This window comes from Ursus arctos, unplaced genomic scaffold, assembly GCF_023065955.2.
Source record: "Ursus arctos isolate Adak ecotype North America unplaced genomic scaffold, UrsArc2.0 scaffold_14, whole genome shotgun sequence".
Taxonomy (NCBI): domain Eukaryota; kingdom Metazoa; phylum Chordata; class Mammalia; order Carnivora; family Ursidae; genus Ursus; species Ursus arctos.
This window is the reverse complement of record NW_026622808.1, coordinates 41,578,932-41,603,210: the sequence shown is the minus strand read 5'-3', so window position 1 is coordinate 41,603,210 and position 24,279 is coordinate 41,578,932. Positions and strand designations below refer to the sequence as shown.

The 24,279-nt window shown below is 41.8% G+C and overlaps 1 protein-coding gene across 8 annotated transcripts in view; it reads left to right on the top strand.

Annotated features, from left to right (window-relative positions):
• Positions 1 to 24,279, top strand: part of FHIT (fragile histidine triad diadenosine triphosphatase) — a 1,391,990-nt gene that overhangs the window by 1,140,976 nt on the left and 226,735 nt on the right. For all 8 annotated transcript variants that reach the window (XM_026500340.3, XM_026500338.4, XM_057311857.1 and 5 more), the window contains one exon: positions 850 to 879. In XM_026500340.3, coding sequence (XP_026356125.1) covers positions 850 to 879 — 30 coding nt within the window. The remainder of the gene's footprint in view (positions 1 to 849; positions 880 to 24,279) is intronic.

Sequence of the window (24,279 nt, the reverse complement as noted above, 5' to 3'; positions counted from 1 at the left end):
CGCTTACCCATTAGTCTGGGTCACAGAGTAGATCTACTGTATGGTGACTAATATAACATAATAAAAAATTATTATAAAAAATAAATTAAAAAAAAGAAAGACTTTCTTAAAGTTGCAAGGTTCTAATTCAATTTTACAATTTTTGACCGTAGACTTGTTTGCTCTAGTATCTCGAACCAGCTAAGCACTTGCTTTTGCTTTGTATTGTGACTGACGACTGTGCGGGTTGGCTCATTTTCAACTAAGCCAATAGTTTTGTTGGGTTTTAAAAAGCTGAGAGGAGGAACCAAGATAGGAAAAGGGCCCAGCAACAATGAATGCTCCTACTTCCCCCACCCCCCAAGGTCAGGACAGCCAGAGAGGGCCCAGTCTTGGGTGATCTTCCCATATAAGACAGCCCATATTCCTGCTTAATGGATTATGTTTACAGCAGGTTTTTTTTTTTTTTTTTTTAAGTAGAGACTTCTAGTAATCAGACATTAATTAAACTACATCTGATTTAAAGATAACCAAAAGGTGTGATAATTTACCTCCTCAAACATTTCCAACCTTCCTTTAATGCAATTAAAACTATAGCCAAGAGCAAAGAGCACGGAAAGTGGCAAGAGGGTTGGCTCACTGGATAATTTATATCATTTTTATACATAACTTCTCACTCTCAGGCGGAAATGGAGAACTGTCTGGTCCCACACATTTGAAGTGAATGGTCCCCATGAGAATACTATAAATTAACACACAATGAAATTGGATCTAAATTATTAACAGGAGATATTTCTGAATAAGCAGCAGATACCATCTATCTGTTACCACCTCTGTTATTTATCTATTTTTTTTTTTCCCTCCTTCCAGGATGGCCCTGAAGCCGGACAGACTGTGAAGGTGAGTGCTTATTACGTGCATACAAATTAATAAGGGGCAATTATGAGAACTAATAAAAATCACACTGAGCCATTTGCAGCACATTGCTGGCTCATTATGTTATCTTCGAGGTCAGAGAGACCCTCAGTGTTAGAGCCATAAATCCTGACATTATAAACTATGCCAAGCAATATGTTTCCCATTAGTTTACAAGACATTTACCTTTTGTAGTAAAGTTATTATTGTGTAAATGCTAAAACAGAAGCTAAATCAAGAAGTCTGAAAACAGAGACTGAAGTCAAAGGGGTTCGGGCGAGGTCATGTCTAGGGAACAGCATGTGAGCCCTGTGTGGATTGGCGGGTCCCATGTGAAGCCGGGGCCTCTGTGTTCTTCACACGTACCCTTTTTCTGCCTCATCGTTCTCGAGCACCTGGCGACGCGAGGTGGTTGCCCACACTTCTCCTTTTGCTCTGTGCCCATGCTTCTCTCTCTTCTCTCTCTCCACCCACATACCTATACTTTTCCTCCCTTTGTAGTTCATACCCAAGTTCTAACCTAATAGAGCCAGTGGAGCTCAAACATGGGTTTCTAAGTGTGCTAAAAGAGGAAAGGGGGATTTATTAGGATACTCTCTGCTTCCCTAGTAAAATAAAATAAAAGAATAAAATCCTGGCTGATTCTGAAGCTGGATTTTAGCCCCCTTCATACAAATGCAAATTCCTCTGCAGTTAGGTCCTACACCTAAATCATAGAAAAGGCTATTTTTTTTTTTCAGTGCTAGAAATCAGAAGGAAGTCAAACTGGGGTGCTAATGTGATACTTTGCAAAATAAGGTTTTATGGCTTTGAGACCCGCTGTGAGTGGCCAAGGTAAGCTTGGCTCCAAACAGTGCCAAAAAAAACATAGTCCTTTTTTGATATTAGTTTGCATGTGGCTTTAATGTTTAATAGAGCTACTGTGTGACTTTTAATATAGAATCTCTGGGAAGTACTTCTGTGGAACAAATGTCCTACAGGGACCACCATCAGATTCTTCATGATAAAAAAGAGCTAGCCTCCTGATTGCTCCAGACATGTGATGTAATAGGAACCGAGGGGACTCACAGCTTCCCTCCACCCCACTGCCCACCCCCATGCCAGGCTTCTAAACATGCAGCCACTGAAAGGAGTTTGATATGCATAGCTTCTTTTTGAAACTGTTTCTTGAAATACAAAACACATTGTTTAAACCTGGTTGCTAGTTTTTTAAAAACTCAATATGCAGGGCGCCTGGGTGGCTCAGTCGGTTAAATGTCTGCCTTCGGTTCAGGTCACGATCCCAGGGTCCTGGGATCGAGTCTTGCATTGGGCTCCCTGCTCAGCAGGGAGTCTGCTTCTCCCTCTTCCTCCCCCCTACTCATGCTCTCTCTTTCTCTCTCTTTCTTTCAAATAAATAAATAAAATCTTTAAAAAACCCCATCAGTATGCGAATGTAAATTCCAACACCACCAGATTTAGTTAAATGCTGTGTGCACTATTTGAGGGAATTCTTCAGCAGTTGGAAATCCAGCTGTAGCAGCATTGCTAATAACGTGGGAGAGTGCACAAACCCTATCAAGTGGAATGCACAGATTGATACAATGTACATATTAAGCATATCATAAAATTTATATGAATATATAATATCTCAAAATTTCAGTTTGGAATTCTGAGTGGGGTATTAAAATTATGTCCTATACAAGCAGGCATTGAATAGAGACAAAAAGTAGATGAGTGATTGCCAGGGGCTGGAGGAAGGAGGGCGTGGGGAGTGACAGCTCGGGGGTCAGGGTTTCTTTTTAAGTGGTTGAAAATGTTGTGGAATTAGATAGTGGTGATGTTCTTGCAATGTGACGAATATTCTAAAATCCACTGAATCGTACATTTTAACATGGATGACTTTATAGTATTTGAATTCTATCTGAATTAAAAATAGTAATAAAAACACAGTAAATAAACAAAACAAAAAACAGTAAACACCAAGACTAGCAGGGCTGGGCCCCAAGGCTATAGACTCTCTGATTCTAATCGTGACTACCTTTTTGGTGTCCCAGCTGTCTAGCCAAAAAATGGTTTTGTTAGCTTCAGTGGAGTAATCCTTGGCCTATAGGACTCATACATGAAGTGTTGAATGTGATTATTATGCTCACCACCGTTGTTACTTAACATAAGTTAGTCTTTTTAACAATTCTATATTTTTGAATCAGTAGATTGTATTGCTTTGGACATCTCTCACCTGTTTCCAGCCCAATCACAGAATTGCCCCAATATGAATGAGGGGAGCCTCTTATGTCCTTTGTGGAATATAAAATGGCTAAAAGAAAACAACCACACACGTGCAGATGAAAACCTAGACCGGCATATGACAAAGTTTGGAAAACTGCCCTTTTAGACCAAGTTCACATATCTGACGTTGTCTAATCTATGTTTTTCCAAATGCATTGCTTATACTATCTGCATAAACATTCATTTTGGTGTTAGTTAAAAAACAAACAAAAAACAAAAACAAAAAAACAAGTTGACACTCTCAGTTCTCATTCTAAATCTTTGTGTTCGGGGCTTGGGAATCTTCATCGTGAACCAGCACGCCCTCTGAGTCTTTTCAGAGCCTGGCTGTTTCTCAGCCTCGTGATTTTTATGGTGATAAAATAGTAGCTGGCAAGGGCCACGTGCCCCTGACAAGTGGAAGCCAGCCTTCCAGGAGCCAGCCCCTCCAGGGAGCAGGGCAGCACCTTCAGTATTCAGTTGTCTGTTTCTGAATCCTGCAGTGCAAGACTGAGCATTTCATTTTTTGAAATTCACAGAATTGCGCCTTTCAGGGTGGCATCTGACAGCCTGCCAGGGAACGCACAGCGACAGTGCACTTCCTCTCTGTCTGTGTCTGACTCTTGGGATGCTGCCTGATGCCTGGGTTCGGAACCATTTGGGTCTCATGCCGGGTGGGAAGAACACTAAGCCCAGGAGTGATCTCTTCCCCTGAAGCCACTGTTGTTGCCGGGTAGTGAAGGTGCACCCCTGCGTGAGACTCCTGGACGTGATGCCACTTGAGGGGTTTTTTGTTTCAGGGGCTTTCGATGCTGCTTTGCAAAGAACAAGGTGGCCTTGCGTACTTAGGAAGTAATTTGTAGCGGGAAAGGGAAATGGGAAGTAAAAAAAATGACCTCTTATTTTTCAGTTCATTATTCAGTCTCCTTTTGAATTTAAAAGTAATAAAGCCCTGCTATCTACCCAGTGATCATTGCAACAACTTGGGCATGCTCCAGGCTTGAGAAACAATCTCTTTTTTCTGGTTTTAGGCATGTATCACCACATACATCTGCCTATCACCGTATATACGTGACAGCCGTATGTCACTATTTTATTAACCTTTTCTGACTCCCATCCCCCATCTGAAGTGACTCTGCCAAAGCCTTTACTCCCTATCCTGTTGCCTTATTTGATTTCCTTCAAGGCATTCTTTACTGTTTTTTATTTGTTTGCATGGCTGTTTTTATTTCTGTACCTATATTTCCTTAGCCCCTCAAAAATGGTAGCTTTTGAGGACCTGCATTTTGTCATTGTCTCCTATGGTCCTTTTGGGTGGTCTGGGGAAGATAACAGGACTTGGATAGAGCAGATCTCTGCTCCTCAGTTTCTAACTTGAGTTAACATGAAGCAGAAGATGATAGGTACTTGCATTTCAATGTGTAGTCTGGGGTCTGAGTTTCTTGGGATTTCTCTCAAGAATCCCCTATATTCAGGCATCACTGATAAAGACCAGAATTTCCACTAATCAGGTTCCCAAATCATATTCCAAGATGTAATTTCAACTAGCCAAATCATTAAAGGCAGTGTTCTGTCCTTTAAAAGGGATGCTCCTTAGTAAGTTTAATGTGAGCTATCTTTTAGAGTAATTACTATGTGCATCTTTGGGCGGAAGGGTGTTTTAGGTATATTAAAGAGAGAAATTTATGGCAGGCAGGGAATCTAGAATCTCATAAGAACTATTTATAGAATATGCTTGCTTACCCTTTTCTGTATTTATGGACTTGAATCCCCTGCTTAGATATTTAATTTTCTAATATTAAGGCAGTTGGAAGTGTCTTAATAACTATTGATATATTAGCAGTTACTTTTCAGATTATTTAGGGAAGAACAAGAGAAGGAATTCTTTTAAAAAGTGTGGTTTAAAAATTCAAACCTGGGGCACCTGGGTTCAAGTTAAGCGTCTGCCTTCAGCTCAGGTCATGTTCCCTGGGTCCTGGGATCAAGCCCCGTGTCAGGCTCCCTGCTCAGCAGGGGAGCCTATTTCTCCCTCTCCCTCTGCTCCTCCTCCTGCTTATACTCTCTCTCTCCCTGTCAAATAAATAAATAAAATCTTAAAAAATTAAAAAATTAAAATTAAAACCAAACAGGAGTGACTGTTCCATTTACCGAGGGGTCTCTATGGTCCCAGATCCAATTTTCCAGTGGAGATTCGGTAATCTTTTCAATTCATGAACATAGAGGACATTTTAGCTCTTTGTGAAGTCCAGTAGTTAATACACTTTGGTGTCAGTCAGAGGTTCCGTAGGAATATTAGCTCTACTATTTTACTGTGTGACTTTGGCAGGACTCCTAACCTCTCTGAATATCTATGCCTTCATTTTTTCAGTGGAGGGAATCCTGTCTATTGTACTGAGTGATATGAGGAGAAACCAACAGGAATAAATAGCCCAGCCCACCATGTACTGTCTCTGGGACCTTGTGCATGTCTCTTAATATTAACCTTACCCTCAGTTTTCTCATCTGGCAAATAGGCAAAGACTGAACTTAAGGAGAATGTACTTGGCATTGAGATTGTTTGTGGCCCTGATGAGTTCACAGTTACACAGTGAATTCTGTCACTGTTAACTTTGCCATTTTGCTTAAGCTCTTGAGAAAACTTTCTTATGATCATATGACTTGTGGTTTTGAATGTTGACTTTGAATTTATTATAAAAGTGACCAGTTCAGTGTTCAGAAACCTACCTTATTAAATGGGGGGAAAAATCTCTACCCGGATATTTTTTATCCTCTCCTGTACCCCTACAGTAATAGGTAACCCATGGTTCTAAACCCACAGTATACTTCAGTTACTTGAAGTAGGTTTTCACAAAGCAGAAACCTGCCTGCCCCTATGCTGATTCAGTAGGTCTGGTTTAGGACCCAGGACTCTGCATTTTAACAGACACTGTAAGTGACTCCCATGCACACCTTAGTCCACTGCATAGCTTCGAAGTGATGAGAAGACACAGAGGAATCTCCTCATGGCTCCTTGCTTTCAACCCAAATGAATTCCTAAAATTTGGTGTGCACAGAATGGAGAAACTGACATCTTGAGAATGAAAATGATTTTACTCGACTGTTATTTATTATTTTCATCTGTAAAGAAATTTCACGAGGGCTGTAATTTGCCAGAGAACTTTTATCCTTTGATTAAAGCCGTGACAAAAAGTGCCTTGCGTATGTTTCTATCACATGCCTGCATTACTGCCAGAAGAATTAGTATTTTAAGGACGCAGTAGCTTTTATCTTGTGGAATTGCCTGAAAATTTATATCTCTTCTCTCACAGTGAATCCAGTTGCCTGAATTTAGTAACCCAAAACTGATTTTGGTGCTCAGGGCATGGGTTTGGGTGTACATGTGGGGGTGTCCACTCCCCATGTACGTGTGTCTGACTCTCCCTCCCTTTCTGGTGATCTGGGGACAAAACCTCTGGTGCCTGGCCCTCCAGGCAGAAGAAAGGAACCGTTAGCCTGCCTGTCTCCTGTCGGAAACTTTCCTGCTCCTATTAAACCTCCAGCCTTCTTCTAAGTAGGTATCAAACCAGTGTGTTTTTCCATTTCTAAATAGTTAATTTTGATTTGCATGATGTCATACGAAGCCCTGAAAGAAAAATTACCCAAGCCTTCTAGTGTTTTCTGGTTACTATTTATTTATTTTTTTCTCTGTTCTTTCAATGTCATAGGCAGCTTCGGTAGATGGCGTGGGGGATGCTGGAAATGGAGTAAGGATGGAGGGGGAATGTCATCAGGATTCCAGTATACTGACAGAGAGGGAGGACTCTGAAGCCAGATGGCCTGGTTTCAATCCTGGAGTTGTCACCTACCAGTCTTATGACCCAGCAAAAATCAACCTTTCCTAGCCCTACCATTCATTTATAGATTGTTAAAATGAGGGCCTCAGTGATACGGTACCTCCTAGAGGTGTTGTGAGGACCAAAAGGATTAATGCATGCAAATGCCTTTAAGACACCACTTGACATGCAAGTACATCTGAATGAGTGGTTTAATTTTATAATTTTCACTTAATCCTCATAACCCTCAACAATGGGCATTGGTAATTTACACTTGAGGAAACCATGGTTCATGGAGGTAGAGTAACGTACCAAACCACACATGACTGACTGACAGTAGAGTAGAGATCCACATCAGCCTGCCTGGGAGCCCCTCTCCATTATATCAGGTGGCCAGCTCTTCCTCAAAAACACCTTGCCCCCAGTAAGCACAGGGGAAGATGCAGAAGGAGAGATTTTGTAAATATTTTGTCACCCTCAACACAGTTTAATCTGTATTATTTTGCTTTGCCTAGGATAATATTGGCTTCTCCCTAAAAATACCCAGAGGATTCTCTCTGTTTAACTTTATTATACAGGTGAAGGTTAACTTAACTAAATGCAGCTTTATTGCTGTACGTCAGTTTGTAGCAGAACGATACGTTTTAGATGTTTAATTTTTCATTAGTGCTACCAAACAAATTTCTTTAGTAACTGGAGGACCTGACATAAGCAAAGTGGGTATTTGGCTGTTAAATTTATTTTGAGATGCGTAAAGCAGAAATATGGCAAATGTTGAAGATAGATTCTCAATGCCAGTGTTTTATAGATTTCAGTAGGCTGTCTTTTACACCTGATGTTCAGTTGTGGGGGGTTATTTAATCACTGTCAAGTCAAATATCCTGTGAAAAGCAAAGTGCTCTGTAGACCCCAAAATGCTACATCAACGTATGGTATAATTATTCAGTCACCTTCTCACCTCTGTTGCTGCTGTCAGGGGCGGTCACTTTGCTGTGGAATATTAGGTGCTCAGTAAGTCATCACCAAAGGAATATCCTTCTCACTCTTTTGCTCTGTATGTTTCAGGCCTGGGAAATAATTGGTAAAATTCCCCAATTCCATATAACCAGCTCATGGTGGGTTTAAAGTGTTGAATGTGTGACATCTGAATAATTGGCTTGGCCAAAATGTCAATCCTATGTAAACACACAGACAAAAAACAAAAGAGAGGGGGAAAAAAGCATAAAAGAAAAGGTAAAGTTAACTCAGCCCAATTAATCATGTGACAAGGATTCGGTGTCGATGAGCTGTGGTCATATCAGTCTCAGCAGATGAACCGTTTGTGATAAACCACACCACACACCTTAAATATCAAATGGGGAGGGAATGTCCTTTAAAGAATGTGTGATTTGGTTGAAATTGGACATGGCAGCTGAAACAGATACAGATGATATTATAAACTTCTATTTCAGGAGTTACAGCAAAAATAATGTAGAAGCAGATTCCTTATAGGCTGCCCATATTCAATGTAAAAATGAAGATCTGTATACTGCTTAGAGATTTGGACACAAATAGGATTGCCCCATGTGGAGACAGTAAGGAGAAGGCGCATACCGTAGGATGTCAGGGGTGCCCAAGGACCTTCAACTCCATAGATACGTCTTATTTTTAAGTTGAGTAATGTGTACCCCTTTGTTCATGACATTATTTATATTTTGTAATATAATTGATATTTTCAATGTATTTTGAAGAAGAATATACAGCTTTCTCTACAGTTCTTTTTTCCACAGAGGTCCACAGATGGAAGGTTTTCCATCAAGAAATGACTAATATAATTCATTCTTTTTCCTATTTATCCTTAGCATATAATTGGTGCTCACAGTTCCTACGTTCAAATCTCTGATGATGGGGCCCATAAAATAGATTTTTTGAAAAGTTTGCAGTTGATTCTATTGTTGTCCAGATTTAGGAACTGCTGTTTTATGTATTTCTATAAATACATTTTGATTTTGGGTCAAAGTGACCTAGACATGATTCTTGCTGCCATAGCCATCCTAAGTTACTCAGTGCCTTTCAGGGGCTCCTCTTTGCCTTTTACGCTAAAGCCATTAGTAAAATAATTCTTAAGATCCAAAAGCAGCTGGAAGCGTAAGAATTTGATGACTGAGCCTGGGTCAGATGGAAACCAGCTTAATGAATAATAGACATGGCAACCTACAGAGCTACAGACATGGAAAAATTAGAATAATGACCTGCCTAATGACATTTAAGTGAAAAATACGGGGCTGGCGAGGATCCGTCATGGCCCTTGGGCCAAACACAGCGAGAAATTCTGCCCCCTTCCTCAGTGTGAATTATGTTAGTGCTGGGAAAGGATAATGTTGAAATTTTAACTTCACGTGTCACGAGGCATTGACACGACACCTGCGGTCTCATAGCAGGTTCCCTCTGTGGAGAAGCCACTCATCTGACAAGATTAGGAAAATAGAGGTGGACATCTCTGGAAGCCTCCTGAGTCAGATGAATCCCAAACCTCGGGGGAAGAGGACAAAACCAGTGGTTTGAAATCCTCCTGGGCTCATCTGACATAAAGATAATATTTTTGGGTCCTGGTAATGAAAAGTCCCATCTTTCCCCCCCTGGTAGTTTATTCTCTTAAATAAGCTTTTCTTGTTCCTGATGTTACATGGAAAATCAACATGAAGTTGTTTAGGTGGTTGGTCTTGCCTATAGTGGTGTAGAAGAAGAAACAACGTTGAGTGAACAAAGTGAACTCACCAAATACTCTTTTACTTCATGGTGAAATCCATTTATCCTAATGTTCACATTCAAATATCCCACCGTAGGGTCCACATATCAGGACCTGTTTCCTGAAAAAATATTTTCTTATCGTGCTTTGTGTGCTGGGCCCTGAAAAAGAACCCAGCTGGGCCTTTTATTTGTGTTTCAATTCATCCGTCAGTTGTAAATGGTATAAATTCCCAGTTGTAATCAGGTTCTAGCGGCATAATTTTGACAAAACTGTTCAGCCGTGGAAGGAGTAAATATGATTCCAAGCTCAGCTCTGCCGTCAGATGACCAAAGATGAGAGTTACTCTCAAGGAAGAAACTCCGAGCCTGTGATAATTTGGAGAATCCCAGAAGGGTAAATGACCTTGGAAGGCAAGTGGTATCATCACCTATTGGGCTGATGATCCCCCTCCGTGGCCTTGAAATTGGTCTGTCATCTTCCTCTATCTGGAAACCCAGGGCACTGTGAGGCAGTTGTGTCTAGTTTTGAACTTCCCCGATCCGTGGTTGATGATAATTTCCTTACCATCAAATGTATCCTGTTCCTACCTCTCAGGAAATGAGCATCCTTTCTCCTCATGTTTTATTATCTAGCATTCAGTCTTTATTATTTTAATTTATTCTTCCAGAGCCTACTATTTACCAGGTATTGTCACAGGCCCTGGCAGACCAAGAAGAGTGAGATGTAGTCCCTGTCTTTAAGGGACTTTGAAAGAAATGCTGTCGCAGAGAAAGACTGAGGGGTTGTGGAAGTTCTGTTGTACCTATGAATTCCTCTCCCAGGAAGTGTTTAGTGAGCACCTACTCTGCGTCGGCTGCTGCCAGGCACTGGGGTACTGTGGAAGAGCAAGCATCCAGGGAACAACTCTCAACCTATTGTCTGTTTTGCTCTACACCCAAATGACCATAGAAAATAATGGCGATCTTTGAGAGTATTGACAAGGCAGTAACAGGGTGCTGTGAAAGGAAAAACACAGAGGGAGGAAAGAATGGTAGAGTGACTGATCTAGATAGGGTGGCCAGCCCAGGCTTGCTGGGGAGGTAAACTGAGACCCGAGGAATGATAAAGAGCCATTCCAGTGGAGAGCTGGGCAAGAAAGAGCATTCTGGGCAGAGGAAACAGCAGCAATGAGCTTGGCAAATTCTAGGAGATGATTGACGGCCCCGGTAGCAGGAATGTGGGGTAGAGAGAGGTGAGCAAGAGTTATACCAGGCCTTGTACACCCTGGTAAGGAGTTTTAACTCCGTTTTAAATGTATTCGGTGTTTGCATTTTATTCCAAGGGCAGAGGGTATTTCAGCTGTGCTAGATGTTATGGGTCACCTTAATTAATTTGGGTTTTCAGTTTCTAAGCCCACTTTTCTAGAACTTGAATCATTTTGTCTCATATCTATTTTGAGCGCTATGGTTGTCTCTCTGGCATGCTTTCTATAATCCTCCATTATTTAGCAGCCAAGAATTAGGGTGTGTTTGAATCCATCTCTAATTCTAGGTGTGAACCCTGCTCGGTCTAATTCAGGAATTGGCAAACTTGCTCATAAATGTCCAGATATTAAGCATTTTAGGCTTTCAGGGCCAGATGTCACAATTTTACACCTGCCTTTGTAGCCTGAAAACAGCCTCAGAAAACATGTAAATGAATTTGCACAAATAAATGTGGCTGTATTCCAATAAAACTTTATTTATAAACGAGGCCATGGGCTGGATTTGGCCAGGGCTGTAGTTGACTCATCCCTGGCCTGTGCCATTTCTCTCTGCCACAGTTACGACTTTAGTTAACGCTCACCTAAGCCACTTAGAGGGTGGGATTCTTTTCGCTTCAGGGATGATTGTTCCCAGCATGATGGGGAATTTGTATCCATCGTTTGTGGAAAGGGGTATGAATAAGGAAGCAGGAATCCTGACAGTCGCTGACGGCTACCTTATGATTCCTGGGGCAGCCTGCCATGGAATGAAGCAAATGCTGACCCGGAATGGCAGAGACAGAAGTTGGACCCTTGGTGATGTTATCAAGTTGCTGAATTAATCAGTCCCGAAGTCTGTGCCACCTGTAGACTTTTTGGTTAGGTGATCCTTTCAAGCCTCCTCTTGTTTAAGCCGACAGAGTTGCATTTCCTGCTACTTCCAGTGAAAAACACCCTCAACTCGATCATCTGCTCTAAAATATTCAGTTATTGTTACTCCCTAATATGCTTAACTGGCAGTTTGCGTAAAGTGGTGCTGCGTGTCTGCAATACTCATCACACGCCAATGGGAATCTTCAAGTGAAAGTTGGAGAATCAATGGCCCTAGAAGAGCTTAACTTCCAATAGGCTCCCTTTGGTGCATGACCACAAGGTAATTCCATTAACTTTAATGATGGTCGTGCTGTACAAAATGGGCCCTGATAGTCTATTCTTCCCCTTCTTTTTAACATTAAATCTTATCCTGCAGCTAATTCTTCAGGGTAAGATATGCGCACCAATGCCATTCATTTCTTGGCCTTTATTAATATATGCAAGACTCTCTCAGGGAGGGAGTTGAGTACATTAAAAATGAATCCACTGCCCCATTTGTCGACTGTGAGAAAACCCCAGAGCCAGGGACATCAATGGATTATTATTGATTGTTGTAAGATCCAATAAAATCATAAATATGGCTCAAACAATTACTGTGGCCACATTAGCAAATTATCAAATCTATAACTTGCTTTGGAGCCTGGCCTCAGAGATTTAAATAGAATGCCAGAGGGAGAAAAGTTGTATTTTAGGAATGTGACAACCAGGGCGAGGATAGAGAAATTTATGATTTAATTTGCCGTGCAATCTAATTGAGAGTAACTGTTGGATTTCTAAAAAGTGAACTTTGATTAGGTTTAGCTATCAGAAATAAACTGGAAATATAGGTCGGTTTATAGTTTTCCGAGAGTCTGTCAGGAGGGGGAAAGGAAAGCGTTCATCGCAAGGAATGACTTTCCTGGGTGACCTTCTACCCTGCCTCCTCTGTTCTTATTTCCTGTGTGCAAATAATTGGGTTATACCTGAGACTAGCCGGCTCTTTCCAGAGACGTGCTTTTTACTTTCTTCACCGAGTGTCAATTTTCCCCCATTTAGAAATAAATCAATTCAGAATGAAATTACCCGGAGCATTCATTTTTCACCATCTAGTAAATGAGCCTCTCTAAAGAACACGAGGTCCTCCCTTTTCCAGTTCAGGCTTAATAACATCCCCCTCTTGGACAGAAGTAGTGCAGAGCTGTTGTCCCTGGCTTCTCTGGGCTTTTCATCTTTGGTGGACTGCTAGGCGGTATTTGTTCTGTCAGATGTACATTGGCGTGTTCAGAGATGCCTTTGCATATTTTCTGAAGATCTAACATGAAGTCGGACTGCCTGGTTGAAATTTCTAACCCATAGCAGGTTGGGACAGAGCTGCCTGTGGCATCATCTCGTCCATTAGCCATTATCGTCATTCATGTGAAGCCCTGGCCTCAGCCGCGGTCTGATGACAAGCACACCGGTGGCTAGGTTTTCAGGAATGGATTGGCTCATCTTTCAGCTCACTTCAGGAAAATAGAAAAGCAATTTGCACAAAGATAAAGGGGATTTCATAGTGATCTGGGTAGAACTGGCTAACGGATTTCTACAGGCAGTCAGCAAAAGCTTGAAAACCCAGCTGAGAAATGATAAATTACTGCTAACTGTCCTAATTATCCCTTGACACTCTGTGTGGAAACCTGACTAAATTTTGCTGAAACTTACAAATAGGAAAGAAATTTAAGGTTTAATAAATTATCCATAATAGAAATGCTGAGAAAGAGAGAGAGGGAGAGAGAGGGCTACAGCGGAGGGCCCATATTGATCACCCAACAGTTTCTCGAGCCTTAGCAAGTGGTAGGGGTAAGGTTGGGGGGGCAGATGTGTTGGATAAATTCTAATGTTAATTACAAACCTAACTGATTATATTCAGCGGGCTCATCAGGTTAAGGAAGACTATGAGTCAACTCCCAAGGTCATTACATGAACAGCCATGGTAAATGTGTAATTTGTGTTAAGTTGACTTGTGAAGATCACATTCTTCTCCGTAAGCAACGTCACCAACGTACTAGTTTTAAAGGGTCACACACTGTCTAGATGTACTTGTTTCTTTGTATTTTGATACAATCATCTTGTACTAACTCATCTTTCATGTTGTACGGTTTCAGTTTTACCCTCATCCCTTGTATAAATCCCCCCAAAACCCTTCCAGAGATGTCTAGCTTACTCGTTACCAGGTATCTTATTCCACTTTTAGATAACTCCAGTTAGAAAAGTGTGTTGTTTCCTTTTTCATTTTCTTCTCTTCCTCCTCTTCTTCTCCTTTTCCTATGAACCAGCAGTCACAAGACTGGAATCTTGGCTGTTTTTTCTCTCTAGAGTTGGCTAGTCTGGTCTAATCCTGTGTTTCCTCTCTTGCTTAGAAACCTTATAGGAATTAAAAGAAATGTGCTCTTGTCCTTCTAAGGACTCATCAGTGCCTTGAACTGTGTACATGGCATTGTTTTTCCTCCTCTGCCAAGCTTGTCCCCACATCTGGTGTTCTCCGGGGATTCTTCTATTTTAAACATGTTGCCAAGAATCACATGGGGGCATCCAGATGGCATAGGAGCAAGAGTTTTACTGCAGTCCTTGGTGCATAGTAGGCTCTCAGTCAGTGTTTGTTGAACATGAGGGTGGTACAGAGCCCTAGGGCTGGGTGTTTATGCTGCAGATGAAGACTGTAGAAAATCAGATGGTTAGAAAAATATTATTGACAGTTACAGGCACTGCTGTACGGTGGGGACTTGTTGGCTCCTTTTCATATTTTGAAGACCACTGAATCTGTCAATGATACAGGATCCTATGATGTCACTACCCTCAAGACCAATTGGGCAATAAATTGATAGAGCTGCTCTTTGATCTCACTGGGGACAAATGCTAGCAAGGGAATGAATTCTGAACTAATATTCTTAATGAAGTGGTGATCCGTGGGGGCTCTTTCCATACCAAGGGTGTTTTCAGAGACTGACCGTTCTTGTGTCTAATACCCACCAAGCTTTCACGCTAATTATTTTCCCTCTAGAAGACATACAAAAGTCACCTAGAACCTTTTGACTCTTTGAGGGGTGACAATTAAAAGCATAATTTAATGAAAAGCGGCTAACTCATTAAATTCTGGGGGTTGGAACAATCATAGAATCTTTGAAGTCTGAAAGCTATGGACTTTTTCTTTGGAAAAACTCAGGTATATGCACAAAATGTTCCATTTCATTTCAAGGGTCTCCTGGCCCCTTGACACCTGTCCATGGACTGCTCTACTGGCCTTCCCTGAATTGCTGTCTTGCACCTGTATTCAGGTGGCAGGTAGTATTACTAATGTAAGTGGATGGGATAAATCTTGAGGCAAATTGCAAAGAACCATGTTCTCCCCATTTGAGAGATTTACCTCTTAACATGTGTCTCTCATGGGAATCCTTTGCTCTGAGGATTCAAAGTTTGGCTCCATCCACTCTTATTTGTGTGGCTTTAGGCAAATGGTGCAACTCTCACTGCCTTTGTTTCTTTGTGAAATTGGAATAAGATTCCTCCCTCCTGCACAGGATTTTGTGAGTATCACAAAAAGCTGCGAATGGAAAACTCTTCCCACAGTGCTTGGCACACTGTATTTTTATTTACTAGTGATTTTTTGAGACTCGAGTGCTCGCCAGCCTCTCTTCTACCTTCGGTGATGACAGCAGAGCATGAGGAAATGCAGTCCCTACCCTCAAAGAGAGCATCCTCTCAGGTCTTCCTCTCCATCACCCCTGCGTCAGGCAAGGCTCATGAGAACTTCAAGAGAAACCCCCGGAGAGGAGTTCAAGTGGATTCCAGTTGGTTTTCAGCCCCTCTTGTCATCCTGTTAACGGTCCCAGAATTCTTATTAATGGAAGCACACTGGTTTCCAAGCAGTAGGAGCAAGTGAGTCAAAGGGAACTGAATGCACAGAACTAGTTCTCGCATGCTGCAAGCAGTGGAGTCTACCAGATGTCCTTGGCAGGGTGGGGGAGCCGTGTGTGTCAGCTCCAGACACGCACGTTGTCTGCAAAGCAAGTGCACCCGAGATGGGCATTTGCTCCTTTAAGAAGTGGAATGTTACTAATCCTGTGTATCGTGGATTCTTTAAAAAATGGTCAATACTATGATTGAGAAACTATTTCCCCCATAGCCCAGCCAAAATAGAACCTTATTCTGATGTGAAATTTGCATAACGGAAAGTGGGGATTTCCTTCACCTCAGAGGACCAGGCGTGACCTTAACCCACCCTCGAAATTCACATGAACTCATCTCAGTCAGCTGTGAAATTTTACTTCCCTCTTCAAAAGACTAAGCTTGACTTGAAGGTAGAGTTAAGAAACATTAGAAATTGAGATTTGAGAGTTAACAGGTTTAGACTTCAGAGAGTTCAATCTCAAGTTCACTTTAAGAATTAAGTGGAATTAAGATTGAAGGTAAGTTTTAAATATGATGAGGTTTTGTTCTCTTTTTATTATTATTTTTAAGGCCGCCACTAGATTTCCTTGGTAGCTTCCTGTTGCAGCTGCTGATTCGGGGTATCCTGAATGCGACTGTTGGGAGGAGGAACAGAGCTGAGGACGTTGAGAGCTCAGACATACCCCGGCCCCCACGGGGTGGGAAGTTTCTCCAGCAAAGTTGCAGATGGATGGTGGCACTGCTTCCCCGGGAGAGGGGCCCTACTGCCCTCCTGTCCCACCTGTCACAGTCCCGCTGCCACCTCCACGGACTGACCCCGGAGAACATTCGTTATGCAAACACTCTGCCATCTGCCATGCTGCGGAGGCTTCCAGACTAGAACAGAAACAGGTGTGGTGTCAAAGTAACTTAGTGAGGAAACAAGTTGAAGGGGGAACTCAGAAATAGCCTGTCGAGTTGTGAGCTTTTTCCTCACCCCGGGCCCTCGGGAGCCTGGCCCGGCAGCGCCATGTCTCACCAGTGGCCGGCTCTTTGTAAGGCTGGTGAGGTGGGTTTGGCCTGCAGTCCGGTACAGGGAGGTTTTGCGGTGTTGTGTGACTTGCTGGTGGCAACAGGGGTCGTGCTGTGGATCCCTCGGCAGGCCCCGCTCCTGGTTTGCAGTGGGAGTGGGGTGCCCTCCTTAACCTGCTCTTTCCGAGGGGGTGCCTTGCCAGAGCTGTGAGAAGAATGTGTTCCTCTTGTCAGATGAGGCATGGTATGCTTTATTTCCTTTGGAACTCTAGGCAAGGATGAATTCTTCGGTTGAAATGATGTCAGTGGAACTTCTTTTGTGATGAGGTGCCAAGGCAATTCTAGTTGGGTTTTTTCTTTTTTTTTGACAGTGGATTGCCGGTCTTACTGAGAGAAGTGTATGTGCTTTCATTAAAGGAATTGATGGTTACCTCATCTTTCAGTAACTGTAATGAATATCTATTTGTATTAATAGTAATACTTTGCATTTTTAAAATTAACTGACAGTTCTAAAGTGCTTCACATCACATGCTTTAAATGATTCGTGGCGGGCAGAATAGCACAGGGGGTAAGGTTTTTGGAACCAGAATACCAGGTTCAAATCCTGCCTCTGCTTTTTCTTCTCCTCTCCTCTTCCTCCTCCTCCTCCTCCTCCTCCTCCTCCTCCTCCTCCTCCTCCTCTTCTTCTTCTTCTTCTTCTTCTTCTTCTTCTTCTTCTTCTTCTTCTTTCTTCTTCTTCTTCTCCTTCTCCTTCTCCTTCTTCTTCTTCTTCTATCAGGTATGTGACTTTGGGCCAGTTGTTTAACACCTCTGATCATCAGTTACCTCGTCTGTAAAAGGCAGATAATGATAGTGCCTGGCTTCATAGAATTGTTGTGAAGATCATAAGTGTTGAGGAAAGTATAGGACTTTTATCACAGCACTTAGCATATGGGACAGCTCAGTGAATGTTGGCCGTTATCACTGAACTATTAACTTCATCCGTGCTCTTGTTACTGTGTTCCCAGCATCCTGTGAGGTGGGTATGCCACCAGGAATTTTAGTTTAAAAGATGAGGTGACCGAGGCACAGAGGGGAAAAGCGACTTGCTTAGGAGCTAGAATCCAGTCAGAGGCACTGCTAACAGAAACTCAGACCTGTGACACCTCATTTACAGAGAAAATGTCCACAGAGTCTGCCCAGTCTGCTCGTATAGCCTGGTTTCTGCCGCCCCAGCCTCATCAGAATGGGGCTAATAAGCTCAACTCCAAGCAACAGCTTTTAAACCAAAACATTTAACTCTTTGTGGTCGAGGAGAATGGAATCTGGAACTTTTATCTCACACAGTTTTCCCAACTGGGAAAGCAGAGGCCCTTCACAAACTGGTGTTTGAGGTGTCATAAATTCCACCATTCTCAGGCTGAATGTAACATCTCCCTTAAATTAAAAATATTTCCATGCTCACACTGATATTATTTTAGAATTTTTTATGCTTTTTATTTTTTAAAAAGATTTTATTTTATTTATGTGACAGAGAGACAGCCAGCGAGAGAGGGAACACAAGCAGGGGGAGTGGGAGAGGAAGAAGCAGGTTCCCAGCAGAGGAGCCTGATGTGGGGCTCGATCCCAGAACGCCGGGATCACGCCCTGAGCTGAAGGCAGACGCTTAACGACTGTGCCACCCAGGCGTCCCCTATGCTTTTTAAATACAGTCCATGTATAACCAATTTTATCTTTTAAAAAGGTGATCAATTACCAGCCTTGGAGAATGTATGAGGAACAGTAACAAACATTATGGGTTACTGACTTTGTAGAGCGATGTTCTGAGCTCCAGACGTAGAAGCTCTGTGAGACTTGGTACCTCTCTCCCAGGGGTATGCAATTCTGGAGGAAGGACAGGAATGTATATAAAGAACCAACAACAGGGTAGCATGTTGTAAGGACCAAGCAGTGAGTTCAAGGTGAAAAGTAAACACCGTGGATTCAGACGGTTGAAGAAGTACCTTGGGTATAAGAGAACTTTCTCTCTCAGTGAAGCCATTCTACAAGAAGAAGGGTAGACAACCAATTGCCTGTGGGGAATAGTAGAGGCAGGTGCCATTAGTAGGATTAAACATGCTTGTCCTTTTTAGTTTTGAGCAAGTTATTGTTTCGTAAAACTTGGACTTCTTGTGGGTAGATCATTGCATCCAGTCTTTGAAGAAAAATGCTGTTGGCTGAAGGAAGTTGGTAACTGTGTGGTAGATTGATCATCACTGCATTCAGAAACACGGCCAGTCCTGTTGACATATTTGGAGCCTGGGTCTTTGTTGTTGATACTCCTACAAAGTTGCGGTGGTGATTCCCACGTCCTTTCTGTTCTGTGGGTAAGCAGCGGGTCAGTGTCTGTTGCACAGATAACCTGTCTGTCTGATGCCTCACTCCTGGCACTGCACCCAAAGCATTATGAAAGCCTCCGGAAGATGAGGAGCATGGGCACGGAGCAGCATATTCCATGTAAAATCTTTAATAAATGTTTAATAAAACTCAGGTGCTCTGAGTTCAAGGATGGGATGTTAGTTTTTGCCTCATGTTTTGCTCATTGGCTCCTTGGTCCAGTGTCTGGACATTTTGGCTTTGTAACAGTTTCCTGAAACTCTGGATCGGTGTTGGTACACACTTATAAAGAAGCACTACTAGGGAAATGATTTGGTTTTCGTGGAGGCTACATCCATTGATCCAATTGAAATATTCTACAAATTGATTTTAACATGAGTGTTTCTTTAAATTAAAAGTGGCATTTGTATTCCCCTTGGGAAACTTAATTATGCCAACAATTCTTAAATGTACAACAATAAGAGAACAGAATATAAGTCACTGAAAGCAGACATATGTCTTGTATTTGTGGGGTCTTGATCGCAGGCTAATTCTCATTGCTTAGCTTCAAAGTAACTATGTGTAGAAGTAAATAATGGTACTGATTTCTGGAGGGGGGTTAGCAGGGAAAAAAGCAGTGAACTCTGGTCTTCCTGCTCTGTATTCTTATTCCATACTGGATATTCCTATGACTGTGTCAAATCTTTCATTGTTCTCTTCCCTCTGATCCCTTTTTCTTCCTTTCGGGTTTCTTTCCCCCCTTGCCCTCATCTCCTTTACCCTTCATATGTTAAAGCTACTTTAGTTGCAAATGACAGAAAACCCAAACTGGATAAAGTAAAAGGAGGATTTATTGAGTCATATAATTAAAGAGTCCACAAGTTCTGACTTCAGGTTTGGCTTGATCCAGGGACTCAATGACATAAGGAGCTAGTGTCCCCCTCATCCGCACCCGTATGTGTTTCTTTTCCTCTATGTTTCATGTAAGGCAAAGGACCAGCATTAATGTAGGTATTGAGATGGCAGTAGTAAGTTGAGCATCTGGACTCACATATGTGCCTGTCAAGAGCAGCTCAGAGATGAGCAGGTTTGGGGTCTATTCATAAAGATACTCAAGAGCCAGGATCTGTTTTCTGAATGTGATTCTGGAAGCATTCAGGACTCATTGAGGTAAGGAGAAAGAGACTGGCTGAGAGGAAAAGAAAGATACTTCCTGGAGAGCAACAAGATAGCTGTCATTGGATAAGGCTGAAGGCTGAGATATAATGTGTCTTTCTGCTTGAGATTCTACGAAGATACTGGGGCAAATGAACTTATAAGGAAGGGATAAATATGAGTTCAATGCAAGATCCCATGTGGTAGAACCCCATGGGATCTCGATTTCTATCAGCATCATTTATGTTGTAGGCCAAATAACACACAGAAAATACCAGGTGAAACATCCTTCTACCTGAAAAAGTCTCAGTCCCTTTCCTAAATACCAAGATTTCAGTAAGAGTCTGTATAATAATGGGTTTTTCCCTGTACATTTAAATTCAGAAAGGTTGTGATTTTCTGCTTGCAAGATCACAGGATGCTATGAAATCTCATTCATCCATTTAGCATTTACTAAGCACCTGCTGGGTAACACCACTATCACACACAGCCCTCTCTTTTGTCTGTACTGCTAAGTAAAACAGATGTGGTCCCTCACCTCATGGGGCTGACAGTCTGCCAAAGTCTGCCATCCTTCAAGTTTACCTAAAATAGCTCATCTTGATTCTTCACGTTTGAACCCACAGAAGGATTATTTCTAAGAAAGATTCATCTGGAAAATGCAATCAATAACCATAATCAGCTCCAAACTCCATTTCTCAACACTGCTGTATGTTTAAAATTATTTTTATAAAAATTTATTTCCTGGAATCTTTTGTTCTTGATTTATGGCAAAAGCTCTATAATGACTATTTTAAAAATGACTTAATAAGGCAGTAGTTTTGCCGTTGTTCTAATATGCCAATAGATCACTTAAGTGTCATTTGTTAAACCACTTAGGTCAATAAAAATCCTTTCATTGTTTTTCCCCAAGTGGCCGTCGAGGCACATAACACCAGCCTTAGTCCTTTGCTCACATTGCTCTATCTGCTTTTGGCTGGTGTGGGTTATTGGTAATTATTTCTTCACAGACTATTAGCCGAGAGTTATCACGGTACAGTAATGGTAAGGGTTCCCAAAGATCAAATGTCCTAATCAGGGAACAAAGTGGAGGAGTAAGCAGTTTTTCAAAGTGGATTGAAATCTGGTGAGTGAGAACTGGCTCCTTCCTAAGCTCACATATAATTTGAAACACTGCTTGCTTAATATGGAACAATATACTTTCTCACAGTGTATTTTAAGATTTCACATTTATTCATTTAATAGCTGATTTAAATGAACTAGCAACTGATGAAAAGCCACGGGAAATAGAATTAGAAATCATTCTGACTGAAGCAAACAAGAGACTTGGCACCACAAGCATTCATATTGTCCCGTCTCTCTCTCCCTTTCTCTCTCTCGTAACGCCAAATAGCTCCCTGAGCACAGACAGACAGAGATCTCATTTGGAGGATTTTTATAGTTTCTTTTCTGACTGCAGAGATAACACTTGTTGATTGCAGATATTTTGGAAAATACAGAAAAAATACTAAGCAAAAAATTGAAATAATCCATGGTTAAATTTATGTTTTAGCTGATGTCTTTTTTTTTTTTAAACAACCACAAAAAGAAGCCTTCATAAAATATGAGGGTTTCTTATTATTTCCCACTCAGGGTTAAGAAACAAACAAACAGCATACAAACAAGGTTTGGTAAGGTTATCTTCCCCATCCATTTTTCTGACCTTTCTTCTCTGTTGTATTTGAGATATATCAGTTCTCTATCCAGGGAAATCCCTGCCAGAGAAAAGAAACCTTCTGTTGTCTGTCTCTCCCTTGGTTTTTCTCTCTCTGATGTTTGTGGAGAAGAACATGTCATTTTGATATAATGATGTCTGGGAAATTGAGCACAATTTGTTAAAAATAAAGCCGTGTGAAAATTGAGAGAGGGGAGAAAGGGGAAGATGACAGGTTGGCAGTTCTGTGTTCCCTGAGATGCGTTCCCTGTGAAGACAGCAAACTCAGTGCAGATGTGCCTCTGGTTGAGCCCACATAGTGAGGTCTCCCTCTCTTCTGTTTAGCTATAGATTGTGGAATATAATGATTTGCAAAATAGAAGCTTCTTTGTACCATAATTTGATTTTTCAGACCCCCAAAAGCCCAGCCTTCAGAGACCTTACTATGCCATCGTGAGGTGATTCCTGGGAATGACTCTTGTCTCTCATAGTCACCTGTAAAACTCCTTGTCAGTGAAGCAAACATTAACCCAAGTACGAAAGAGCCTTGTCTTGCTCTAACTAGAAGCAACGCTAAGGCCCTGCTTCATCTTCCAGGCGCTGGCAGAGGTCTGCAGTCTAGTCATTTGTGTGAGAAAGCCGGTCATTTCATCCCTCTGCAGCCAAACTGACCTAGTAAGAAGGCTGTCTCCCTATCCCCAAAGGTTTCCGAGGATTCAGAGCTCAAAATGTCTTCCTATAATAACAACATCTGTGAGGCTGGGAACATGGGGGCTGACCTGTGATTATATCAGCCTTTCCTAAATGGAAGCCACTGGAAGGCAGAGAGTGTCACCATGTATCTGTTTTCTCACATTCCCAGGTACTTCAGATCCACTCACCTGTCCAGAACCTTCTTAAAGCCTGAGTCTAAAGCCCTAAGGCAAGTTGCTCTCCATTGACTTCACCCCAAACTACCCTCAGTGGCAGCCATCTAGGCAACACTTAGCACATCCATTTCTATTCATCTACCTGAGATTGGGGGTGCTGCCAGCATAGGTAGGAGAATCTGTTGCAAACTAGCTCCCCAAATACCACCTGTCCTTTGCTTTTAGGACTTCGGCCCTGTTCCATTCTGCTCTAGGGCTTCAGAGCATACCTTCTCCCATCGTGGAGTGCCCATGCCCATTCTCCCCCTGAATCCCCACTCATGCTGCTGATCTTTGCTTAAGTACCACCTCCATGGGGAGGTCTGCCCTCAACTCACCGAGGTTTGCTCCTTGTCTCGGTTTGAAACCCTATTGCATGTGTGTGATTATTCAGTTAAAATCTGCCCTCTCCAGTAGACTGTCAGCTCAGGAGAATGGGGCCACAGGGGTCCCCACTGCCTAGCTGAGTGTGTGGCACGTAGAATTAGTCTGGGAAACACCCAGGTGAGAGATGTTGTGATTATAACGTTGAGATTAGAGTCTGTTTATTTGGAAAAGGACATGTTCACATGTTTGCTTTATTTGATCATGTTATAAAGGAACCAACTGTAGATTCTGTCAGGGCATTAGGGATAGAATAAAATACCAAAGAATAGGGAGGTGGGAGAGAAATTCATGAAGCTACTTAAATTTTTAATCCTACTTTTAAAGGGTAAAGTCAGATATGTTTTCAAGCTGTTTCTGCATTTTTAACGAATGTAACTTTGGAATATTCAGCAGTGAAGGTGACCTGTGGGATCTCTGGTTCGGTATGGGAGGCTACCTGTTAATTTCATATTCTCTTTTCCTTTCAGATTTTGCAGGAAGAGTCAGAGCCTCACACCTTTTTACTTTAAAAGCTCATACACATTCCCTATAAATCTCCCAAATGTATAAAATAATTACCCAGGAGACAAAAGAGCAGGGCTCCTACAGTCAGATGTTCGTTCAAGAATCTATGTTAGGCATTGTTCTGTCCTGGATCAGATTGCAACTTGTTCCCTCTTTCAAAATATATTTCAAGTTACATTATTAAAATGCACCATAAGGCGTCTTTGTGTAGAAAATCGAAAAATAGGACTTTAGATGGGGCAGACTTCTCTAGTACCCCAAGTTTTTTATTTTCCTTGAAACATTCCTTCACTTTGAAAAAATATAAGTAGGCCATGGAGAGAAATGCCTGATGTGAATTTCTTCTAATAGCCCCAAACTCTTCTTTCAAATTACTGCAAATGCAATTCAGCATTTTTTAGTGCCAGATTGATGGGGAAAAAAGTGCATATTAAGCTTTCTTTATTAATTAAAGGCAGTGAGGAAAGAGTCATCCTAGCTCAAGTTTATGAAAACAAATAATGCTTGAAAATGAGCTTGCAGTATAAAAGTGGGTGATATTGTGTGTTAATAGTTGGTGTTCATGTTGGGTATCACTGCCTTGGAAGTAGCAAAACAACTAA